The 26179-nt window shown below is 35.3% G+C and overlaps 1 protein-coding gene across 2 annotated transcripts in view; it reads left to right on the top strand.

Moving 5' to 3' along the window:
- tsc22d1 (TSC22 domain family, member 1) overlaps positions 1-26179 on the top strand; it is an 89312-nt gene that overhangs the window by 59619 nt on the left and 3514 nt on the right. Inside the window, 1 exon segment of one of the 2 annotated variants that reach the window (NM_001328126.1) lies at positions 19395-19696. Coding sequence (NP_001315055.1) covers positions 19611-19696 — 86 coding nt within the window. The 5' untranslated portion in view covers positions 19395-19610. 2 annotated transcript variants of the gene reach the window in all.

Raw genomic sequence — 26179 nt, 5'->3', positions numbered from 1 at the left:
TGGAGTGTTTTCTCTGGTGATACTTTGTCAGTCCTGTACTGCTGTTTTCTGCGACATTTTCAACACTGGAACTACCAGAACTTCTAGAATGGCCATAGTGCTCATAACCATTCTCATATAAGATGTCATATCGTCATATTTACATTCAAATCTTTTTTGAGATTTCAGAATTGGCTTTGAAATTCTGTCGTCATATTTTATGAAGTCGTTACTGTAAAAATACAATCTTTTTGGTAATTCAAACATTCTAAGGTGTGTATCTCACTTTGTAACTATATATTTTGTGTTTTGTAATTGTAATAAAATAGCAATGCTAGAAGGAATGTGTATGCACATTTAGAGAAAGTCAGGATATTATAGTTATACAGGGTGATTTAAAAAGAATACCACAACTTTCAGGCTAATGTCTCTCAAGTGTCTGGAGGGGCGACATTAAACATCTATGCACTTGTTTTCTACTGAAAAAAACAAACTAACTTTAAGTACTCTTTACATTGATTAATTACCCAAGGTTCCATCATGTTTCTTTGATCAAATACAGATTTTCTTTTTGAATCACCTTGTATGGGTGAATATGATATGTTTAAAATGACTGCCTCTGTAGTTCTAGTTTAAAAGAACTGGTTCACACAGTATATTTTCTTATATTATTTGTTCACCCTCAAAGCTTTAATTCGTCTTTAAAACCCACAAGAAGGGGCTTTAATAATACCCTGGGTTTTTGTTTCTCCTAAATCTCTATAATGTAATCCCTATAAAGTGAGTATTTTAAAGAGCATCTGATGTTAGGCTATTGTTCACATGCTAAATGTTCAAACTAAATCAAAAGCTCAGATGTGCTTGCTTCCATTAAAAATGTTTTACTGCTTCTTTTAATGTTTAAAATTAAATATTTTAGTGATTCAATTGTTTCAAAATCAGGTCTAAATGGGTCACAACATTAACTTAAATATTAAATAAATAAAGAAATAAATAATGCACTTAACTACGATGGCACAATATATCGTTTTAGCATCAATATCACAATGTGCGTCAACTTTATCTAATGAAATGAGTTAGTTTTGCTCCGTTCACTCAAATGGATTTAGTTCACACTACTCATTAGGATTAGGGGGTAATCAAGTGAATTTAAACAAAGAAATTTAATTTAACAATCACTAAATTGTATTAAATTATTTATACAATGAAGATAATATATTTGATTACGTTGAATTTATGTTCTTAGACTACAGAAAACAATAAAACACAACATTTTTTAAAAATCTGTTTTCTATTGTATTCATCTATGCTGTTTAATGCAGATTTGTAATTCTTTACAAGTAGACATATTTAGATCATCTTTCGTCCAATTATATTCAATATAAGTGTTGTATACCAATACTTATATTGATATACAATACTTATATTAGTATTGTATACTAATTTATATCGCATATATGTATATGTATATCGCAGAAAAGAAAATATAGCAATGTCTATTTTTTTCCAATATCGTGCAGTCCTACACCTAACCCTGTCATCATGTAGTAAACAAAACCAAATTAATTAATACGTTTTAGAAGGAGACCAAGGCATATTATTGACCTTATTCTTTGTGTACGAGTGGGCACAGCCATTTGAATGAGTCGAGACCTCCGGCCTCATTCACTTCCGTTGATTTTTAGACGTTAAAAACAGCTTGTTACGCTGCTTAATGTTGCAAACTCATATTTTCTTATTATATTATTCTGCTTTGTCTGTAGAGTCATAGACACACTTGTTTACTGAGCAAGTCGTTTGATCGTTTTCTGCCACTTATTATTCTTAGTCATTTCACTCATAGGAATCTAAATCGGAAGTTATACATCAATCGCCAAAACGAGCATGCTTCCGCGTTCAAGAATAAGGTCAATACGCTGCATGTCCAATATTTTGCTTTAAATACGTCACCTGCTAGAATGAACCCATATTAGATGCTTGTACAGCACTGCAAAATAAAACATGTTTTGTTTTGGAGTGCTAGTATAAAGGTAAAATCCCTAATTTAAATACATTTCAAAACAAGCACGATTATTGAAAATAACTATGCTTAGGTCTGCTAACCGATTCTAGGTCAGTGGCTGAAACTTCATTCTTTGATGGTTTATTTCCTCTCCTCTGCTCTCCGGCACACAGCACACGTCTGTTGCAGTGCCAGCTCTTCGGAAGGAGGCGGTGTGTGTCCATTTGCCCTGCGCCTGTGCCCCCTTCCTGTCTAAACAAGTAGGCACAAAGGAAGAGGACTGGCAGAGGGAGCAGAGGCGCTTTTTCCCCGCTCAGTGATTAGTGTGAGTGGGGCTCCCCTCGCCCGATGAACCAGCGGTTATGTAACGCGCAATGAGGACAGGCCAGGCTCGAGGCTCCCTCAGGTTCTCTTCCGCCTGAATGGAGAAAGGGGGTTACAGGAGAGAGAGAAAGATTCCTGTAGTGTCCGCAGGGATGGAGAGCCTCCACTCCTACTCACGCACTGCATTCCACTGCAGATGTTTGATAACTGAATTACATACAGGATATTTGTTTGTGTGGGTTTAGATGATTGAGACGATTCAACACAGCTGTTTTGCCATTTACTTGTTTTAACTGAAAGATTTTTGACATTTTTGTGATTTATGGGAACCGTATAGAGAGGACAGAAGTTATGGAGCTGCAGAGTGGAGAGGGAGAGAGGGAGATGACACTAGCAGAGCTTAAACTTGCATCACCCACATGAGCACTCGGTCTGAGCGGTGTGATACGGTGTAACAGCTATGCAATACTTGTGTTTGTCTTATTTCTTTTTTTCTAATTTGTATCTTATAGAGGTACATTTTTGTATCTATTTATGCTGGATATATTCATAATTCAGTATATTATGATAAATAAAATGCACAATATTTGTATTGGACACTTTGAGATGATGTTGGTAAATATTTACTTTTTTAGATAGCTTTTTAAGTGGCCGAGTATTGTGCAGAAGTGTTTCTGTTGATATTGGTATAATTTTAATATTTAATAATATTGTAATATTCAAGATATGTGAAATCATACAGCACCGGATAACTCAAAACAGCAACCACAAATCTCTCCAGCTTCACAAGTCTCCGTTGTTGTCGTGACAACACAAACACTGCTGTCACCTTAACGGAAACCGCCTCTGCTTTCATTTGATTGAAGAAAGAAAAAGACGTGACTGATGTAACATGCTTTTTCTGCTTTTTTCAACTGCGAGCGCACAACAGCAAAAACACAAGGCGCAGCAGGTGGTTAAAATGCGAGCCGCACAGGTTGCATAAGCAGCACACAAAACTCTCACAGCCATTAGTAAATCATTCAAAAAATGCGCCTCAACGCAAAAAGCTTGTTCGGTGTGATCGGCTCCTAAGAGTATTCACACTGTATTTGCAGTGACATTGATAACATTAGTGGCTAAATTGATCCTAATAGTTCAAACATTTCCATGTGTTGGGGGGCAGATTACATGGTCGTGAAACTCGCCTTAATCAGGTCTACTACATGCTGAAATATTGATTGAAAATTCTGTGACTGTTCATAGGGCTATTGTATGACAACACTTTGCAAAAATGCTCCTATAGTTATGATTAGTTAAACTTAACTCATGATGAAATAGGGCCGGGCTGCCCCAATGTTTCACACAAAGAATTTCCATCTTGGGGTTAAAGTGCAATTAGAAACACGCCAAGAAGGTGAGCTGACAATTCCTGTCATTTGTAAACAGTGAAAATTTTAGCATGACACAGTGTAACATCATGAAATTATGAACATAGTTCTGATAAAGTGTAAACAAAATGTTAAAGGGCAAACAAAACAGCATTAAAGTAAAACTTATTCAGCGTCATGGGAGTATAAATTTACAACACAAAGTTCAACATCCTGGATTTCTGGAACTGAATTTGAAATCTAGTTGTTTTTGCAAAGGAATCATTTTGAATGTTCATCACCTGTACTGGACTTTTGAGACATTTGAAATGTTTTAAGTGAATGTTTTATTTCAATTTTTATTTCATTTGTACATTGTTTGTAAAGTTGATCTGCTACTATAGCGGAAAGCATGATTATGTCATTCCAAAGCGCTATTTCCTTGGATGCTGTACAATACAATATTATAAATTATTTATATAAATAAATAATTTTATATATATTATTTAAATGAGTATTCTGCCAATGTTGTTTTTCTTATATTTATTTTCTTATATTTCTATTTGGTCTATTGCTGTGTACTACCCACTAGTACCCTGGGTTCAAATAACATAACACAAAGTGTAACATCATGAAATTCTGTATATAGTTCAGATAAAGTGCAAACAAAATATTAAAGTGCTAACAAATCTACGTTAAATATTAAAGCATGAGCTGATAATTTGTTGTGGCATGTTGTTTGTGTATTTCTATGGCAATGCACATACAATGATGAAAACTACAAAGCTTTTATTAATCTTGAGTGATGTCATTTTTTAGTTATTGCCTAATAAGATATACCTTCAAATAGGGCTGTGCCGATTAATGATATTATAGCGAATTGCAATAGTAAAAAAAAAACATGATGGTAAAACACCATCGCCAATATTAATGTATTAAAACATATGCTTGTTTGTTGTAAATATATGGAATAATGACAAAATTTACTCTTTGCACTGCAGATTGGAATACCGTACTGTGGTTGTCTAGCCATATTTCTTTAAATTTGAAACATTTTTACTTGCACAATTTAATGATAACTCCATGCCGCTCTCACGCTTAGTTGTTAGTTAAGAAGCAGCCTGAGGCTCACAGCTTAACATGATGCATTCAACTTTTAAAACCTACCAAAGGACCAATTTGCAGATAAAATGCAAAAAAAAAAAAACTTAAACATTTACTGAAAATGTTTAATAATAATTGGGAGCCATCATTTCGAAATGTCACTGAGGCTAAAAGACAGTATGTTTGCTTACTCAGCGTCACCATATCATGAGTCACGCTTGTGTTTTTGCCAAGCGTATAGAGCAGCTCCAGTGCTGATGCAGGTGCGATGGCTCACACAGGCCAGCACACGACTGCAGAGATGCGCTTGATGTTTTTAAGCGCTCAGAATGGGAGGAAGGGCTTGGAACCCTTCCCATTTCATTGCCCTGGACGGCTCGCTCTCATTGCGGGCTCTTTTCCATAAGCAAACTGGATTCTGCCGGTTGCTGCCGAGCGTATATATTCTTCTCAGAATTAGGGCAGAACAGAGAGAGAGGAGTGCTCGTCACACACAGGCTGACATGACAGATGGAGAGAGGGAGCAGGCGGGGGTCTCGGCTCAGTGAATCTGGAAAAACAGGCAGAGCAGTTCAGAGAAAGAGAGAGAAAAAAAGAGACGTAAATTATTGGGCAAATTCACTGTGTGGCCCCAGTGTTGTTCACACATTTACATAAACATTTCCCTAGGTGTCTAACATGGAAATATTTGGGATTAGTGGGCATAACGTTGGCATTTTTTAATGATTGGAGCGCATATTAATGACTAGAGAGTGTGAGAGGGGTTGTATTAATGCACATTATAGTTGTATACAAATACACTTCTTCATGTTGGCCCTATTGCGTTAGGTATTTATTTGTCTTGACATTGTGTACATTTTTGTATAATTGAATTAATTTTATGGCTCAAAGACACAAAGAAATGTTATATTATTTCAGGTTAAGAAATCCCAAACAAAAGATAATAATAAAGTTTTCCTCACTAAATGTCATACAGTGTAAAAACATCTGTTGACCGACTGTTGGCATCATACATTGAATGGTCTCGCTAAAATAAACTTCAACTAAACTTTTAAACTAAACTGTTTTGCTTTTGTGATCGTATGTTTTAGCATGCACCTTATAATCCGGTGCACCTTACGGTGTGGAAAACCTACAAATGTTACATCTTTGCATGCAACCATTTTTAGTATTAGTAAAGATTAGGGCTGGGCAAAATAACACGTTATTACTGAATAAAAGCAAACAATTATTTTATCATTTTTTAATGCAGGTTTTTATTATTATTTTTTTATTTCAAAGTTTATTGCTCACTGACTCTGAATACTCGCACAGACAAACAATGGGGTCACATGAGGGGTGGAACGCTGGCTTTGGATGGACATCACGCATTTCAACTAGGGCTGCACAATATATTGCAATTTGTGCATTCGCAGTAGGCACATTGCTGAGATATATAATGTCCAGTCTGAATTATAGTTGACCAGAAGCATTGAATTGAATACTATTTTGATTGAATACGAAATTGTATTTAATCATTGCATTTACATGAGATTTTTTTGCAAAATAAATAAATAAATAAATTCTTACTCAAATTTTTTGTCTTGTTTCTCTTCCCAATATCTACCTTTCAAAGACAAAACAAGATTATTTCACTGACCCTGCTGGCAGATACTTTCCTTAAAACAAGCAAAAAAATCTCTTAATTTTTACCTATTTCTTCTGACGTTTAAATATAAACAATACTTTTACTTGGTCTAAAAAATTTTTATATTCGGACTAGAAATGAGACAAAACAAAGTAAAAAACTTTTTTTTTTGCATTGTTGTTATTAAATTTCTCTTCCTGAAAAGTGTTAGACTTCCCAAAACATGCATGCCAAATAGTGGTATTCAAACTCTCTTCAGAAACTGTATTCATATTGCAATATTTATCACAGAAAAATAAAATATTGCAATATCAGAATTTTCCAATATTGTGCAGCCTCTAATCTCAACCAATGCGAACATTGGAATGGGCCTAATACTGGGTTCACACCCAACACAGAGCAATGCATCACTAGCTCTAGCCTACTCGCAGGCTGTTTTTTTACTTCAAGCTAATGTTCCACTTGAGGTTAATTTTATCATATCGAATGATGTTCAATTCGCACTGAATTTCAATCAGAAAATGCACTGAGGCGAATTTAGTTTGTGTTTGTTGCAAATGCATTACACATTCCACGTAATTCGTGGCAGAAATTCACCTAAATTTGTGTTGTTGCCTTGACTTTGAATGTAATCTACTTACCTGGATACGTAACTTTTGCTTTTGGTGTAAACTCAGCATCTATGATGCATATTCTGCAGACTGTGGCCTTGTGCAAATGTGTCAGTGAAGGATCTGAAATTAAATTTACCTAAGCTTTGTATTTAAAAAAAAAATTTAAACAATCTGGTTAAGAAAATCAAACTTTTTGTTTTTAAAAACTTTTGCTTGTTGTTATTTGTTTGGGGTAGAGCTGCTCATAAAACTGGAATGATTTACTTTTTTAACAAAAGTATTCCTGAGCTGAGGGCAGCCTTTATCTCAGGCTGTGAACATGAACCCTGCTTCACCTGAGAACCGTGTGCTTTCTGTCTCGTGCTGTTCACACACTACCTGTCCTATAGAGTTGCAGTAGGAATGCTCTTTTCCCAAGTGCAGTCAATTGGGGAGATGCCTCTTCCTTTTTAGGCGCAATAAGATAGAATGAGATACTTCTATTCCGGATTATTATCACATTGTTCATGTTGCAGTTTAAATTAGATAAGCATCAGCCTCACTGATTTCTCTGCATGCTGTGCAACATCTCACTGGTTCAGACCAAACAATGTTCATAGGAGCTTCAACACTCTATTAAAAGATGGGAGCTTTTTTATTTGTTGAAGCTTCAAAATGTATTTTATTTATTTAATGTGCTTTTATTTTGCTACATTGCTTTAATTATGCATAGTGTGATTTTACATTTAAGTAAGAATTGAAAATCAAATACCCTGTAAAAGAATGAGGTGCTACTTAATTCTGTTTTACCTTAGTTTATTTTGGATATAAAAATTGAAGCCGCTCAGATTAGGGCTGGAAACAGGACAGGACGATATGACAAGTCTCATATGATAAAAGTATTTTTGTAAATTCAATCAATAAATTATAATGCAAACTCAACATTGCATGTTCTGTGATGGCTGACTATTGCGAACGATTACATTGCGATATTAAAGCTGAAATTATATATAGCTACAGCCCTAATACTGTTTATTATTAAACTAACTATTTAGTTATTAAACCCTCTGAATTATTAGCCCCATTGATCCTTTCCCCCCATTTCTAATAACTGATTTATTTGATCTTGATGACAATAAATAATATTTGACTACTTTTCAAGACACTTCCACACAGCTTAAAGTGACATTTAAAGGCTTAACTTGGTTATTTAGGTTAACTAGGCAGGTTAGGGTAATTAGGCAAGTTATTGTATAACGATGATTTGTTTTGTAAACTAGCGAAAAAAATGCAGCTTAAAGGGGCTAATAATTTTGCTTAATGTTTTTTTTTTTTTAATTAAAACCTGCTTTTATTCTAGCCGAAACTTTCTCCAGAAGAAAAAAATATGATCAGACATATACTGTGAAAAGTTCCTTGCTCTGTTAAACATCATTTGGGAAATATAAAAAAATAAATAAATAAAAAAAATAAAATAAAAAAGTTCTAATAATTATGACTTCAAGTGTGTGTGTGTGTATGTGTGTATAGTATTAAATAATAGCATTAAATAAAGGACTTTTTTTTATGTCATATGGGATCAGCATATTTGTTATTTTATTTAGAACTTTAGGACAAATGTTTGAATAAAATGTTAATTTAATCAAATATTAAAGTATAACACTTCCGTGTCCATCATAGAAATAAAAAAAATCACTAAATAAAATGCAAAGCTTAAACATTTTTTAAATTTTCAAGATTGCAACTTCCTCACGATCTTGTTATTCATGTTTCTGTCTGCATCCTCAATGTCATGACATTTTTCTCATACAATTTCTAAAAATATATTACCTTAATGTGCTTTGTGACGCCACAAAATAAGGGATAAAACATAATATGAAACAAACATCTTTTTTGTTCATACAACATTATCATATTGCACAACTACAGCTGACAATATGCTAGATTTTATAAGCTATTAGTTTTCTTCCATTTTTTTCTCTTCTGTTTTAATTGCTTGCTTTTGACAACCGTAAAAGTGTTACGCTGACCAACTTGGACACACTTAAGTTTTCATTTATGGTTTCGGTCCAACATAATAGTGCCACGTCTTGACAGTGTCTGCAAACATACCGAAAAAAAGTCCACAAATCGCCTTAGGAGCTCGAGTGGAAGTAATACTCGTGCTTGACTGGTCGTCTGCATCAAGAACATCGTGTACTATGTAAACAGCCAACCCCCCCTCTTGGATCCCCCCTCAATTTGCCTACATCCTAGCTATTGTCTCACTCCATCAGCCCCAACCAACTAGAGCTTAAACACACCGTCAATGACTGTTTGTCTCCAGCGGTCTTCAGTGTACTGTTTCTGAAGTGTTCGCTTAAAAAAAAAAAAAAAAAGTGAATGCATTAATGCTTCAATATATTGCGTGCAAAGGGGCTAAAAGGTTCACACAATGCTAAATAAAATGGGTGCCTGAATTCCCAGAGTCTAACGTCTCGACAGTGCCTCGTCTGTCACTTTACATAAAGCCTACAGTGCTTCCAGACAAAGGGAGTGGGCGGACCTGTAAAGATTTGGTGCGTATAACAGCGGCAAGGCAAGAAGACTTCTACTATTCTTGCCGGAGGCCTTGATGCTTTCTGTTGTGGAAACCGCTTCAATGACTCGTCCTGGGTCTTTTCCATGGCTGTTTTGCTTTTGGCTAATCCAGCTAATTCCAGGTTTCATTCCCTATTACTTATACCTGCGTGCACACTACTAGCACAGTTACATAACCTCAGATGTGCAAAGAAGCCACACAGCGACCATTCACACTTCTCTAAATGCTGAAGACACCCCATTCTCTGCAGAAAATAAAACCGCTCTGCTCACGAACCTGTCGCTGTGTCCCAAATGATACACCATGCTCTTGCACTTATGCTGCGCACTGTGCAGCATAAATTTTTTAGGTGGTGTTCACACTAGTACGTTTTCATTTTAAACACAAAGTTTGGTAAGGTAACGCCTGGCCTTCATTGACTTTTGTTGACTAGGGTTGGATATCATTTATTTTTTCATTGTATTTTAAAGATGAAGTGTAACAGAACAAACAAAGAACATTGTCTCTAAATATACACATCTTATAGGTAGTTATAATGTCACCTAGCATACATACGGGGTCATTAAAGTACTAAAAGTTAGTGTGCCACTGCCAATCGGTTCTTATGAGGAATGCTGGGTTTGGATTGAGCAGGATTTAAGTCTAAAGGGTCCCCAAAAAGCAAAGAATTTTCCAGTTGAGTTGGATGTCATCATCACACATTCAGCCTACATACTGACATTAAACATTTTTTTCCCTAGGCTTTATAAAACCTAATAGGTAATTGCCTCTTATTTAAGAGATTAATGGAAGGGTATTGCATGTTATTAGGTTATATTAAGTAAAGGAAATTGTTAAGTAAAATATAGGCTAGCCTATACCGTTACGCTTGTGTCACAGCAGCTATCCAAAATCCGCATTCAACTTTAGGTGCGACAGTGGAAACACAGCTACTCAAGGCAATTTGATTGCAATAATGAATGACTCTTTTATTGACAAAATATATTTAGAAAAACAATGTTAAGTAAACGCAAAACTACATATTTACATGACAAATTCACGAAACCCAAGCCACCTTACAGAACTACTATTATTTACCTCTAAAGGGTAAGTTACGGTTATATACACTTTGTACAGTTATGGTACTAATATCAACAGCAGTTACTTTGTATGTTAAAGACCAGCTTGCAGGTCATGTAGAGTAGGTACAGTGGGTTTCAGTAGCCAGCTCTACTTTCACGAATCAAAACTTCTTTTGGAAAAAAACTGAAATAAAATTTTACATCTAACACTGTGTTACATTTAGAAGGGTTCATCCCAGTGCCCTAATTCCTTCAAAATGTTTACCCTTTGAAGGTAGGGCTGGGCCGATAAACAGTATAATATCCCATGGCAATAAAATTTGTCAATAACACTGATAAGCTCTGGACTTTTTTTTTTTTTACTCGATTTTGTTCCAAGAGCCAATCACACAGCAGAAAAGTGCAACAATTGGAATCTAAATCTATATCCAATCTAAAAGTGTTGATATTAGAGATGTACCGAATTTTCAATCAAAAGTGTCAGCCATTTTATTGATCCTCTAATTTTTGTGGCTTTAGTCATTGTTGGGGTACTCTTTTAAATCTGGAAGTGTAATAATTTATATAAAAATATTTATTCTTATCATTTTAATATCGTTATCATTGGATGGACGGACGGACGGACGGATGGATTGATGATTATAAAGTATTCATTAGTGTTCATATCAATCTATAGACTGACAGATAGACAGACAGATAGATGGATGGACGGACAGACAGATAGATAGATAGGTATCAAGTATTCATTACTGTATATGGATGGATAGATTTCGATGGATTGGTTGAAATAGGGCTGAGCCGATAAACTATATCAAATTGAATCACGATAAAATGTATGTCATTGTTGGGGTACTCTTAAATCTGGATGCATTAACAATTTAAATCGAAATAAATATCGTTATTGTTCAATATGGAAGATGATTAATGAGATTGCATTTTTCTTTATCACTTTATTCACTCCTTTACATTGCGTATCCTTGATTCTTCAAGCCTCAGTAATATGACCATTACACTAGCAGAACGCGGCATCCACAGCTGTATAAACAGTAACATGTACACAACACTGGGAGCTTTGCTGACCTTTTTAGCAGCCGTTGTCCACTTAAACTACATTTTATAATATAGCAGTTGTCAATATGCAGAAGAGATAAGCTTGAATTAGAGGATTCTGAAGCAAATCTGATTTAAAGCAGCATAAAGCCTACATCAATGCTGGTCTTGGACCATAAGTTTTAGACTTGGGACATGTGTATCAATGAAGTTGTTGGACTTGGAATGGAACTTTTAAAAGCCCATGCTGCACATGCATTTTACATTGGTGCTTCATGTGATGTGCTTTTAGTTGTGTAGTGTGGACCAATATCTTTCCTGAAACCCCAGTATGGATGGATCATTCTTATGTTAAATGCACATGTATGCACATAGCCTATGACTGATTAGTCTTGAAACATTATGTCTGGTGTCCAATATTTATTTTTGTTAATGAAATGCATCACCTGTGCATTTAAAGTGTACTTTCAGTGTCTGCAGTACCTTGACTATTTATACTACAAAATGACATTGAATAGTATGTGAATTAGAAGACACGGACTAGCAAAACTTCTTTTAAGATGCAATCAGCGAGAGCAATCAACTCTTATGGGTATTTCCGTCTATACAAAATGATGTTGTCATGAGTGAAGTGTAACATTTTTCAAAGGTGCACTTTCAAAGGTCAGTTCATCCTGAAGTGTTGGCGTGTGAAGTTGGCGTGTGAGCAGTAAATAAATACAGCATGCTCGCTGAGGCAGTTCTCACACAAGCTTCTTTTCTTGCTCATGGAGCAAAACTTGCTGAGGTTGTCCAGTCTATTCTGTGCGCGCTGCACTGTCAGAGTTTGAGCTGGAGAATACAGGATGAAGCTCTGTTGTGCAACCTGCTGCTGTCAGCCCAATTGGCAAAATGGCACTTTCTCTCATGCAAAGTGGCAAGGTAGCCTTCAGTTGTTCATGTTAAAAATTCCCACAATGTGATCTCACTGATCTTCCAGCTGGAGCACAGTTTCATGCCATTTCCGACGCTCGTAGATAATAAAGACTTTGGTAATACTTTTAAGTCCCAGTTCATGCTATTAACAAACCATCCTAAATGCCTAGAGCCTGTGAGACTACATGAACATGATCCCTATGTCATTCTGTAAGAACTTAGTTATCATAATGTCATACTGAACCACAATAAAGACTAAACGCAGACATACAACACTAAAATTTTTTGGGTTCCACTTCCACACGATCCACAAAATTTGTGTTGAGGCAACATGAAGGTATTGAGTTAACTTGTTAGTTTTAGCAAATTTATTAATTAATTAAGTTGTCCCCCCCCAAAGGAAAAAAAAAGTTGCTTCAGCTCACTTTAAATAACTAGCTTGAACAAACTGCAAACTGCATTTTTTTTTTATAAAGAAAAGGTCAACCATCAGTGACACTTTCACTTACCCGCATTCTAAATAATTCCTCACACCAAACATAAACAATTAATAATAATGTGATATGAGAAGGTCCTTTTCTTTTAAAATAGCTTATTTGCGTCTTTGAACATTGAACAACGCAACTGGAGCATTTCAAAGTCACGTCAATCAGCTAGTTTGTCTATAAGCTGCAATATGAATGATCTGCTGATGAATCGCGCCTTTTAAAATGTTCCAATGTCCTGTATCTGTGGCTAAACTCAGTAAACAGTGGGGAGTTTGGTGAACTGATGACCTTCATGGCCAATCACAGTCATTTCTGTCAAACGTGAAGGCGATAGCAAATCAGCTGGGTTTAAGAAAGTGCTCAAATGATTGCGGGAAATTGACATTCTTAATATCAGTAGTTATTTGTTTTGAATTCCAGTGTTGTGGCAACCCTACTGCACAGCCATGTCATCTTCCGGTCCATGGTTTTGGCATATCCTTTTAGAATCATTTTCCACTCGCACTTCTTGGACGTTTTTTTTTTTTTTTTTTTTATCAAGCATTGTTGTCACTTATTTCTTGTATTTAACATTTACAAATGTTCGGACATCATCGTTCACAAAAAAAAAACCTGCCATTTTCTGCCAAATTTGTTTCACCTAATCTTCGCATAATTCTTATCGCATAAAAAGTTTATCTTACTCGGTTGAAAAATGATGTGCATTTTCAAAATTGATGTTCATATTGTGTGTATATATATATATATATATATATATATATATATATATATATATATATATATATATATAGCTGGAAAAAATGACCACAACAACTAATAAGCTGCTGTTGATGAACATGTCAAACCAACAATCAAGAATCTTTTAGGATTTCCTAATGTAAATAGATTTCCCCATTGTAAATGTGCATAAATTTATATTAATTGAGGTTTTTAATTATTTCAGTATTACTATTGAATGATTTGTTCATATGATTAATATACAATACAGTTTGTAAAGTCATCTTTTCTGTCTTTTTAGTAGATAAACTATTTAAGAGACTAATTGGATTTTCAAATATTGAAGTTAAAAAACTTTTTTAATTATTATTATTATTTTTAAATGGATTAAGTTTTTAAATTTGATGCTCTCAAAATCATTCTGCTTAAATCCGCAGATTTTTTAAATATATATTTTATATATATTATATATTTTTTAACAAAATACTTTGCATAGATAGCAAAAAATGTCCAAAGATTCTGTCTGGACCTGCTTATTAATAGTTAGTAAGGTAGTAGTTGAGTTTAGGTATTGGGTAGAATTAGCGATATAGCATAAGATGTTAAAAAAAATATCTTATAAAAGACACTTTTATAAATGCTAATAAACAGTTAATTTATTAACAATTGTCATGCAGTAAGCCCTAACTTGACTTTAACTTAAGTGTTACTAATATTTTTATTTATGTATAAAAAATGTATAAGGGTATACATAAATTCAGATGTCATTGTGTTGCACTATTGTAACTAAGGCCGAATTGTAACTAGGGTCAGGTTGAAGACTATGTGGAGAATGGCATCTTCACGGACGCTGCGGGTGGCCAGTTGCCTAGGGACAGTTCTGCCTGTGCAAAATACGCTATTTGAAACCTGTAACCTTTCTATATATTTTGTGTCACTGAAGACACTGGCGAGTCTCAGGAGCCACGGACTGCAAGGCTTCTGAAACAGCAGTCTTCATCCATAGCAGCAGATCCTGCACAGCTGTTTAAACATCTCCATTACTAACCCGTCTCTCTACAAAACTCTCTAGGCTCTTATTCAAATCACGTTCTTCTGTTTTGCATGTAAATATTGGGTCAGGCTAGTTCACAGACTAGGGCTGTCACGATTATGTAAGTTGTGGCTTAGTTAATGGACGCTTATGTCACTTGCCGCACAAGCGTCAGATTAGTATACCTTTCACACACAGGTAGTCATTTATTTACAGAGGAACTGAAGGCACAAGTTGTATTATTTTGTTCAAAGCTTTGTAAATATTTGTTTCTTTACTAATGGCCAGCCTTGACTAATTTTGTAGGAACTTTGATAGATACTACTAGTAAGGTATTACTGTTTTAAGGATTAAGGGCCTACTCACACTATGCCATCTGTACCGTGCCCAGGCCCATTTCCCAGATCGTTTGAGAAGTGTAAGTGCGCTGAATTGGGCTTAAGCACGGTTCACTTGGCCGGCCCTGGCCCGGTTGGAAGAGGTGGGCCTGAGCGCGGTTCACTTGGGCTTTGGCACGGTACGTTTGTAGTGCGAGTGCAAAACACGCCAAAACCCGAAACTGAAAGCGAGACGTGACTTTTAAGGGACTGTTTCATATGGATTAATTAATCATTCATACTGTTCAGTGAACGCAAACTGCCATAGTTTATTAAAGATGCAAACTCCTCACTGCACGACAGCTGTGCACCTTCAGCAGACCTCCTCATTCCTGCAGCACGAGGACTTTATGACTGTTTATAAACGCCAAAAGTGGCGGATCTGTGCGGCGAAATATCTGACTGCGTGTCACCGCATCCCTAAGGACTGTTTGGCGAAATATTTGACTGCATATCAAACGACTGAAACGATATAACTAGAGAAATCTCCACTGTGCTTCTGAGTGAGAGCGCTTCTCACTGAACAGTGCAGCAGCAATGACGTAAGCGTGCCGAGGCCCGATTGTGGTGTGAGTGAGGGCCGTCGGGGGAGACGGGAGGGGGGACAAGCGTGCTTTGGCCCGGTTCGAGGCAACTGTACATAGTTTGAGTATGGCCTAAATGTGACCCTGGATCACGAAACCAATCTTGTTCATATTAGGGCTGCACATTATATCGTTTTGGCATTGACATAAGTCAATGGTTAGATAACCTTGGATTGTGATTACTGCTCTAAAGTAAGTTCTTTTTAAATGTCTTAGAAAAAAAAAAAAAAAACTTTTTTCACATTGAACAATATATTTATAATATTTTGGAACAGTAAAGATGTTAGGCTATTTTTTTTTTTAAATCATTGACTATGTTAACACATTAAAAAACTTTACATGTACCTTAGGAACGATATAACAGAAAATGTTCTTGACTTTTTTAAACGGCACTAAACCTTGAAACCGGTTATTGTCCCATGCCTAGTGTGCATCCGCAATAGTCACATTGCAGGGTCTGCAATGTTGATTTGGGATTATATTAGCCACAGGTCAGAACATGGAGTCATTGGAGATTTTTACCATTTTGGAGCAAATGTTTATCATTCACATGTTTTTAAGGCCTGTCACTGTATGAGCATATCAAGAGAGTTCAAAGCATTCAGGCACAATGAATTGTACCATTTGTACCTTTATTTATACAATGAAGATGCTATGTAGTGCTATTTTACATTTGATCATTGAATTTCTGTACCATTTTTTTTTTTTAACCAAATAGAGCTTTGCAAGCCATTTGGTGAATTTGTGATCGTTTCACAATATATATTGCAGAAAGAAAAAAGAAAAACATTCCAATATTAGATTTTTTCAATACCGTGCCGCCCTAGTTCATATAAATAAATGTTCTTTGATGTCAAAATTCTTTGGAATATTAGGTTAAGAATGTGTTTTATAAAAAGATTTGGTACATTTCTTACTGTAAATATGTCAAAGCTTATCATTTGTTAGTAATAATATGCATTGCTAAGAACTTAATTTAAACTTTATAGCCAATTTTTCTCAGTATTTTTTTTTCTTTTTTTTTCCCAGATATACAAATTATTATAAATGATAATAAAGTGGCTGATGTACAGTTAAGTGAACCGCAATGGAAAGCTTATTTATTCAGATTCATTCCACATTTGTATCGATTTGAATCGTCACATTTGATTTCATTTTCAACCGACTCGATGTAAATTGTTACATACCTAATACATTACAATATCGAGTTACTACCTAAAAAAGTAAGTAGTTGTGTTACAGCACTTTTTAGTTATGTTGCATTACTTATTATAACCTGGCTGAGGCTTGATCTTTTTCAGAACTTTTTTTTTTTTTTTTAATAGAGGAGCTCTGCAATTAACAACACACTGTTTAACCTTCATTTATATTTAAAAAAACACATATATTATATTTAAAGACAATGCTATCTGACAACTTCCTGACTCCAGAGCTCTACATCTGTACATACAGTACAGATTATTGAAAGTGTAAAGCAGTGCCTTTGCTACTTTTGTAGTATCTGTCTGAAGTAAAATCACTGTCCATTGAGACTATAATCCCATGGTTTCCACTTCATTCATTCTTCCATGGCGGGGCGCCACAACAAAATTCATCCCACCACAGCTACATTACAGCTTCTCATTCAAATCATTCAGTAATTTTTTTAATATAGCGGGTTATAATCGCACCAAAACATGAGTGAATTATAACAACTTTTCTGTAATCGTAGTTGTGCTGTGTAGGTGTATTTGTTTAACCCTTTAAGGTGACATGCTTACAGACTGACTGACTGACAAGTGTGTGACGCGTGAGGCTAACATGAGCAAACATGACGTAGCTTACAGTTAAGATGAACAAGGTTTCCTTAATTATATTTTATAGATAAAGGTCTATGGCTCTGTATACAACGACTTTATCTTGCTAGAGTTTATAGTCATTTTACTTTACTTCAGGATGCATTATTGCCACTCTGTAGGTCTATTGGAGACATTTATAAATATTCCTAGCCAATCAAATAAATGTTGTAGACATACTCAGTACACAAATGCACTAAACCACACTTTAGCAGTGTTTATTTGAGAGCGCACAAGAAAATCTGCACTTGGGCAGCATATATTTGAGGGTGTGCAAGAAGTTTTGTGCACGAACAGGAAATCAGCGCACAAGCAAAGAGTTTCACATGTTTGTATTACATAAATGCAGTCTCGAATTTTAATACTGCGCCCACGACATTTGTCATTGAAATAACGCCATGGGTAGTTGGTAGATCTGGGTAAAAGTCCTGCCACCACAGCTGGAAAAAATCCTAAAGGAAACACTGAATCTTTTCTTTTTCTTTCATGCGTTCAAAATAATGACAAAAATCTCTCATTGAGTGAGATTCAACATGATTACGTTAATTAACTAAACCAAAAAGTAGCTTGAATATTATTACTTAATTTTGAAAAGTAATGCGCTACTTTACTTGTTAACTCACGTTACTTCTAATGCATTTCCTACAACACTACTTATGACTATACTTATGGTTTTGTGTTCCAGGGTCATGTATAACAATTAATTGATGGTGAAGATGTATTAAATTCATATTGTTATTAACCATTTGTTTTGCATAATTATAATTTTTAACAACAAATTTAAATGTTTAACAATAACTACTTTTAGATGAACACCGTTAAGTCAATTAACAATGTTTAAAAATGGCTCCAAATCTTGTGAAACCTGTTCATTCATGTGTGTAATGAATTGTCTTAATGCGAGCTGCGTTGTGGACTTCAAGTGAACTGTATTTAAAACGCCTGCTTTGAGTTCATGTGGAGTGCACCAGAAAAACAAACATGCCTGTATGTCATAGCATTTTTATTTTCAACCTATTAATTTTCTTCTAATATGAAAGGGTTCTTAAATGTCAGTTAAATTGAAATATTTTAGATGAATAATTTAATGAGCACAATGATCAGGATTGTCCACTATGTGATCTGCGTATTATGTAATAATAGCCACAGGCCTGCTTAGCTGCTGTTTTATTTATGGTGTAATGTGGCGGCACTAAACCATCACGCTAGACACAAAATAGTTCAAAATCATCATCTCAAAGCTTTTGTCAGTCAAGTTGAAGTCAAAGTTCAGCGGCTGTGTTGTGATCAGCCCACAAAAGGACACGTAAGCACAGGAGCCTCCCAGTGCCATTCAGAGCTCTCGCCGAGTGTTGTTTGAACAGGTAAAATCCCTCACCATTGTGGAGATCCATATTGTTGTATTTACCGCAAGCAGCCTAAGCGAGAGAGGCGTGTGCGTGTTTCACCAGCCGCGCACACTGTAAGCCTGCGTTTAGGCTACGATACTGATGAGAAGTGACAAGATAAGTCCTGGCTCAAGTGCAGGGGCCCGTCTCTTCTCTCCACAGGGGAGAAATACACGCTTCTGTGTCGGGAAAGGGAGGAAAAGAAAAAACATCGGGTTTGGATAGCCGTTGAAGAGTTGTAAGAGCGGCAGGCTGCCCGAGCGCACGGATGCATGCGAGAGGCGATCATTGGGAATATTTTAATCTCTGGTTTATGTAACAGTCACGTGACCCTGTCAATGACGTGACATCACAGCTTGCCCTACTCTTGTTTTCACTCTATCGTTCACGAATCTCCTCGTAAGATGCACAAAGGCTGCAGAGTGGAGACCAACGGGAGCATTTACAAGGCCTTGTGCTGCTTTAGCATCTGCTGGAGAGGATAAAAGGAGAGAATCTGTGGCCATGCCTCTTTGTGCATGTGCACGTGTGTGTGTTTGAGACGTGCGAGGAAGCCAGTTCTGTTTTTTCTTTTTTTTGGATGACCCTCTGATTGCCTCCTCAATGAGAGAAACAGTCCTCCGAGTTCACGGCCGAGACGAAATGGCCATGAAGCTATTGTTCTGGGAGTTAGAGCAGCATTTGAAAAGGTAAAGTGTTTGATACACTGCCTGATCTTCCATTTTTAAGGCTGTGGTTCCGATAAACTTAATTGGGTAGAGGCGCTAAATGTGGGATGATTGAAACGTGCATTGGACCTTATGTATGAATTGCATGGCTCTGTTTGTTGGTGAGTCTCAGGGGGTCTTTGTTCCTCTGAGCATCATATGTGTGCCAGAGTAATCTGCTCAATTTAATGAGGAACTCATGTACGGCCTATTCGTTATGCCAGAAATTTGATGGAATCGAAGTATGTTTTGATTTTAGAGAGTGTTTTAGATCCTAATAATATTTGGTGGTTGACTTCTAGATTGTGTTAAATGTCAGATGTCTCCAGTATTTTATTATTTTTACTTTCAGATGTCATTTGACCTATGTTGGATGTCATTTGGATGTCCAAAGCAGCATCCAATTGCTTAGTGTATGTTTATTATTAGTGGGTGGATTCCGTGGGAATTAATCTTAAGTTGGCTTGGGCCCTGTGATTCTGGCCATCGAAACTAAATTAGTTGTAATGTCATGTGTTTTGATTAATAAATCAAAAGTAGTGTCGTACATTAAATCTTAAACCACAAAATGACTGTTCCACGTATGTAAATGAATGACGTCTACTTATCTCTCTATAAGGCAGTGATGAAATCCTGTTTCCCATACTACTCTGCTTCACTTCACCCCATTTTATACTCTGTTAGGAATAATTCAAGAGACTTCATAAAAAAAATGTTTGGTTAAAATGGGATAAATGGTGGCAGATGTACTACATCATTATGTAATAATTGTAATTCAAAACGTTCAACTTAAACTAAACATAATAAAACCTAATTCATAGTTCACTCAGTTTTGAGTTTTAGTTATTCCTTTATAGTTGCCTCTGCAAATCATATTGGCAGATACAAATGTTAGGTCATAAAGTGGTCATTACATAAGGTCATATACACTATAGATTTTCCCAGGAGTTTTAAATACACATGCGTAGTTTTAAAGAAAGCCATTCTCTGAATATTCTGAACAATGGTCACAATGTCCAGTCATTCAGCTCTTGCTGAAGTCGATTATAACCATTTATTTTTGTGACAGCATATTTGTAATAATATCTTTAGTGAAGAACTTGGTGATAGTTCACCCAAAAACGAAAATTTTGTCATCATTTATTCACTAACTATTCACAGACTTTCCTATGTTTGTCAATCACAATGGATGATATTTTGACAAGCTGAAAACCTGTAACCATTATAACCTCCATAGTATTTTTTGTTCCAATTGTGGAAGTCAGTGGTTAAAGGTTTGTAGTTTTCTTCAAAATATCATCTTTTGTGTTCAACATAAAAAAAAAACGAAAAGCATAAAGGTTTACAAACGCACAAGGGTATATAAATAGTGAGTAAAATTTCATCCCTTTAATTGGATTTTTACTTTTAAAATGAATTACTAACAATAATTTTAACAATTCAAAGCCAGGTCCAGAATGCACAATGAATCCAGAACAATTTGAATGGGGAAAGAAAAAGAAAATAGGGGAAAATAATAAAACCATCTGCAGTGCATTTCTCTAGTTTTAAGCTAAACGCTTATAAGATGTTGTCTGTAAATAAGATGTTAGATATACTCATTTTCCTGTTCATCTTTACACCAAGCTTTCTAGACCGAAGCTGAGATTGGTTTCTTGATGTTTATTATGCAACCACTCCTGAGTTTGTGATGGCTTCAGGAGTGAGATTGGTGCAAGAATACGTCAATGAATAAGTAGGTTGTGTTTAGTTAACGGCTCTCAATGGTGGTAGTGTGAGGGCAGGTCATGGACAGCAGGGGTATATTTGACTCCGTAATTGCTTAAATCCACTTCCAGTCAAAGAGCTGGGAACAGCTAACAGCATCCTGAGCTGCTTACGTTTGGGCTCGATTTGGTGTGCTGCCGCAGCACTTAATTAGGATAAGTGATCTATTTTTTACAGGGACGCAAGTGTGCACTTGATTTCAACACTGGTGTATTTGAAAGGTTGTGTCTTGCTTGGGGGGCTCTTGAGAAAGCTTTCTGAAGAACCAAGGATTGTCTAGTAGTCATTTGTCTGGAGGTGATGCTGTGAGTCTTATGAAGCATTCCTCCAAGCTTACCAACAGGGTGTTTCACCACATTTATTATTACAGCTTTCCATCAACGTGGATACACACCTTTACAACAGGACTGAAATTATGTGGAAGCCAAGCAACCACATTCGTGACTCAAGACAAAGGTGTTGAAACTCTGTACAGTGTAATATCCACATCTTTATATACAAGTTGATATTGCACACACGATGCACGGTATATAATTTCAGCATCACAATGTGTGTGTCGGCAATAGTGACATCGCAGGATATGCAATATTGAGTTTGGACTGTAGTTGATCAGCTCAACAGTTAAGAAAACATGTGATTTGTGCAGTCATTGCAAAGAATAACCATAACAGAGTGAAAGATTCTCATATGCATGTGTCTTAAAGATATTTCAAGCGAGTTCAAAGCGTTTAGGCATAAAAAGAACATTTGTAACTTTTTTTGAAGAATCATTTTATTGAACTATTACAATGAAGGCTATATAGTGTTATTTTATATTTCATTATTCAATTTCAGTGCCTGAATACTGTTTGACTCGATAAAAAAACATAGAGCACTGTGAATTTTACTTTTTGCATTGCTCTATTATGATAATATTTGCTTGCTATTTGTTTATTATTTTTTATACATGATCCACACCCTTACAAAATCACCCTGATTAATCTAAATCAATGATTTTTTTACTGGTAAAATGGGGTATAGGCAAATGGACTTAATTACAGCCAGCCAGTCTCATCGCTTCCGGTGAAGCCACATTTAAGGTCGGATTTCTTCAAAACTCAGTGATCTTCACTGCCTGGTTGATTAATACAAAGTGGGTCTCAGACCAGACAAGAAGCACTGCATTAAACTCCATTTTCCCCCGCCATGTCTTTAAAATATGACAGTTTATTTTACCTCAGTATTTTCTACTACCTACTGATCCAGACGCTGTCTTTCATCTCAATTTACACTCGAACAACTAAATGAATGCTTAAGTCTATTTAACAGAAGTAATTGTAATTAAATTACTACATCGATGCTGTAAAGGGAACCTTATGACATTGAAAGAAGTCACATTAAGCTTTTACTGGAAGTTTATCACTAGCTCAAATACACTAGCTGTGCATATACGCTATTGTATTCATATGGCGATATATATCCCAGAGAAACGTATCTCAATGTCAGATTTTTCCAATATTGTGCAGCTCTAATACATAATCATATTTTTGCATCATTGTTACTAAAATAATTAATTTTAAGATTTTTTTTTTTATTATTCAACTAAACAATTTGTTTTTGTCATTTTTAGGCCAAATTAATATTTTGAGAAAATTTAAAACATAGCATGAAAATAGTGAAACCCTTTCCAAGTCAGTTGTGTTGGCTTGAATTTCACAATAGTGTAAAAACACAAAAAACTGTGTTTGTCAACTTTTTCATTTAATTTACCAAAGACACACAAGTGTCAATTTTACATCTGTCACATCCATAACTAAGCTTTTTATCTCATAAAGGCTAATTTATACTTCTGCATCGTGATCGCCGAGACCCATGGTGCAAGATTTGCGCGTACTCATGCATTTATACTTCTGCATGCTGTTTGTGTTGCTCTGCAACAACACTTCCGAAACGCGTGTTGGCAGTATGTTTTTATGTTCCTCTGTGTTTTGCTTTTTTTAAACCCTACCTTAATGTACAAGTGGCTAAAGCTCGCTCATTCAGAGGCGGGAATTCTTGAATGTGCAACAACTTTAATCATAAGGTAAACACGAAAAAAAGTTTCCATCTGGAGCTCCTTCACGGGACTCAACACTTGTAAACACTCACTCCATCGGGCTCAAAGCTCTCAGCACCTCCAACGCTTGTCGCCGCTACCAAGCCAACCAATCACAGAGCTTGCACTATGCATCTTTTTTTGAGAGGTGCGTGTCAGCTAGGCCGGATCATGCACTTGACACAGAAGTATAAATCAGCCTGAAATGCATAAATGTTAAATAAAATAGATGATTTTTATTCTATAGTGAGCAACACTTATCCTTTTGTTTAGTATACTTTATTTTGTGTTGTGCACTTTAATTCACAGAATTTCTACAAATGATGTTTACTGTAAACTCGCAGTCTATTTTGGTCACATCATGACATGTTTATTTCTCTGATTTATAATATAAAACACATTTAGAGATTCATATTTTTCTAAACCTTGCTGGTTAGTTGTTTTAAAAAATATAAACAGGTATATTATTAGTATACTGTTAACATATACATTTTTTTTTTACTGTTACATGCATAATGCTGAGATCATGTTTGTCTGTTTTTTTACTTTGTATATTATCCTGCTTATTATAGTGCAACATACTATCATAGAGTTTATTACAGAAAGGTGTCATCAGGGTTTATGATTTTAAAAGTGGTTTGAAATTTAAATTTATATCCTCATATTGTGGTATTAAATTCTGTAGTGGTGAAGGTGGTTGTAGATTTTCATTTTCCCTCAATTCATGTTGTAGTTTATGTTTGTAAATACTGCTTTGTGATGGAAGTAGTGATGGATCATTTCCATGTTGTGCCGTGAGTCCATGTGAAACGGATTATGGAAAGGAAAAAAAGTGAGATAGAGATTTAGTTCCATCCATCAGTTGTGGATTTGAGGTGGCAGATCTGAGTGTGAGCTTGCAGTTAATTTGTATGAAAGGGGCGCACTAAAGCTGCCTAAATGATTGAACAAATCCAGCACACATCACCAGAGGAAATCTTTCATTTATACCGGAAATTGAACGTTTTTTTTTTTTTTTTTTCATTTGAAGTTATGATATTTAATAAAATGATGTGGTCAACACTGACACAAATGAAATTTAACATGCATTGCTGAACCACAAAGTCATCTTTAACATGCACTAAAATGTTATATGCATCCGCTTAACATGCATCATAATGCCAAAATGATGATAATAATAAAATAAATAAACATAAAAAGTTTTTGTTTAAATTATGCTTTCAAAAAATTGTGTGTGTGTGTGTGTGTGTGTGTGTGTGTGTGTGTGTGTGTGTGTGTGTGTGTGTGTGTGTGTGTGTATATATTGTGGATTTAAGGAGGCAGATCTGAGTGTGAGCTTGCAGTCGATTTGTATGAAAGGGGCGCATATACACGTTACATCCTTGGAATGAACTTCACATCATGCTTGTTACGACTTATACAGATAAAAGCTTCAAGTTGAAGATATATATCCGTTTCTTTGCTGTGTTACTCGTCGTGAATCCAGGGGTTTGATTCTGAGCTCTGCAAGCCAAGCATATGCGCATGTTCAGATAATATGAAGCACGCTGATGTGGAGTTAAACACTTTAATTAACGCTCACACGAGATTAGTTAGCTGCACCTAAAGCATAGGGGACTGAGCTTCATCTAAACATTGCTGGAGGTGCTATGAGCTTTCCGTCATAACCCTGGAGCTCAACTAGTAGATGTGTAAACAACCATTTTTTAAAGAAAAATTTCTTTTTTTTTTTTTTTTTTTTTGTGAGCAAAATTATGACTGGGAGTGTAACTAGTTTTAATACCAAAAAAAAAAAATCATTTGGTGATTATAGAATCTCGATGTAGCCCCAAAACAGTAATTAAATGTTAATTGAAATCATTGAACATTACCACTTTCCTTCAAATCACAAGGAAACAATCACAATATTAATTATTAACCATATTTTCACAACAACTCTAATTACAACAAGCTTCCATTAGTCAGATAATGTATTTACTAGCATTAACAAAGATGAATATATACTGTAGTAAATGTGTTGTTTAGTTTAGTTAATGAAAACATTCTTTCTTTGATAGTTTTGCTTGTCAATGTTGACAACCAAAACTTGGGATTTTAATTATAAACTATTATATGTTGAACTTCACTGTACTAATGTTAGTGAATATATTAACTTACACTACCTTATTGAAATGTATTTACAGTGTTACCATTATTGTCAAACCATAGACTCTGTATTTGGATTTAATATGAAAACCTGGTAAACATGCTTGGTGTGAATTATAACATGCCAGATTTTCTGTATATAAAAAGTAAAAGTGTCTTGTTTGTGCAAAATAATTTGAATACTTCAAATGATTTTACTAAACACGTAAAGGGTTAAACTTATATTTCACCTAAATTCAAAAATCAGGCATTTTCTCTGAATTTTTATGTGAATTTCTTTCCAGGGACTCAAAGAATGGGGTTTTATAGGGTAGTAATAATAAAATGTAATCATGTAGTAATAAAGCATGAGGTGATGTCAGAAAAATCGTAAATTCGTTGCCGGAAGTGACTAACCCAAAGATGTTAAAGTTTGTACCTTAATACAAATTTTGTCGCTCTTTTGGATCACATTAGATTATACATTACTCAATATCAAC

This window comes from Danio rerio, chromosome 9 (genome assembly GCF_052040795.2).
Source record: "Danio rerio strain M-AB ecotype USA chromosome 9, GRCz13ab, whole genome shotgun sequence".
Classification (NCBI taxonomy): Eukaryota; Metazoa; Chordata; class Actinopteri; order Cypriniformes; family Danionidae; genus Danio; species Danio rerio.
Note: the sequence above shows the minus strand (reverse complement) of the source record. Positions and strands in the feature narration are given on the sequence as shown.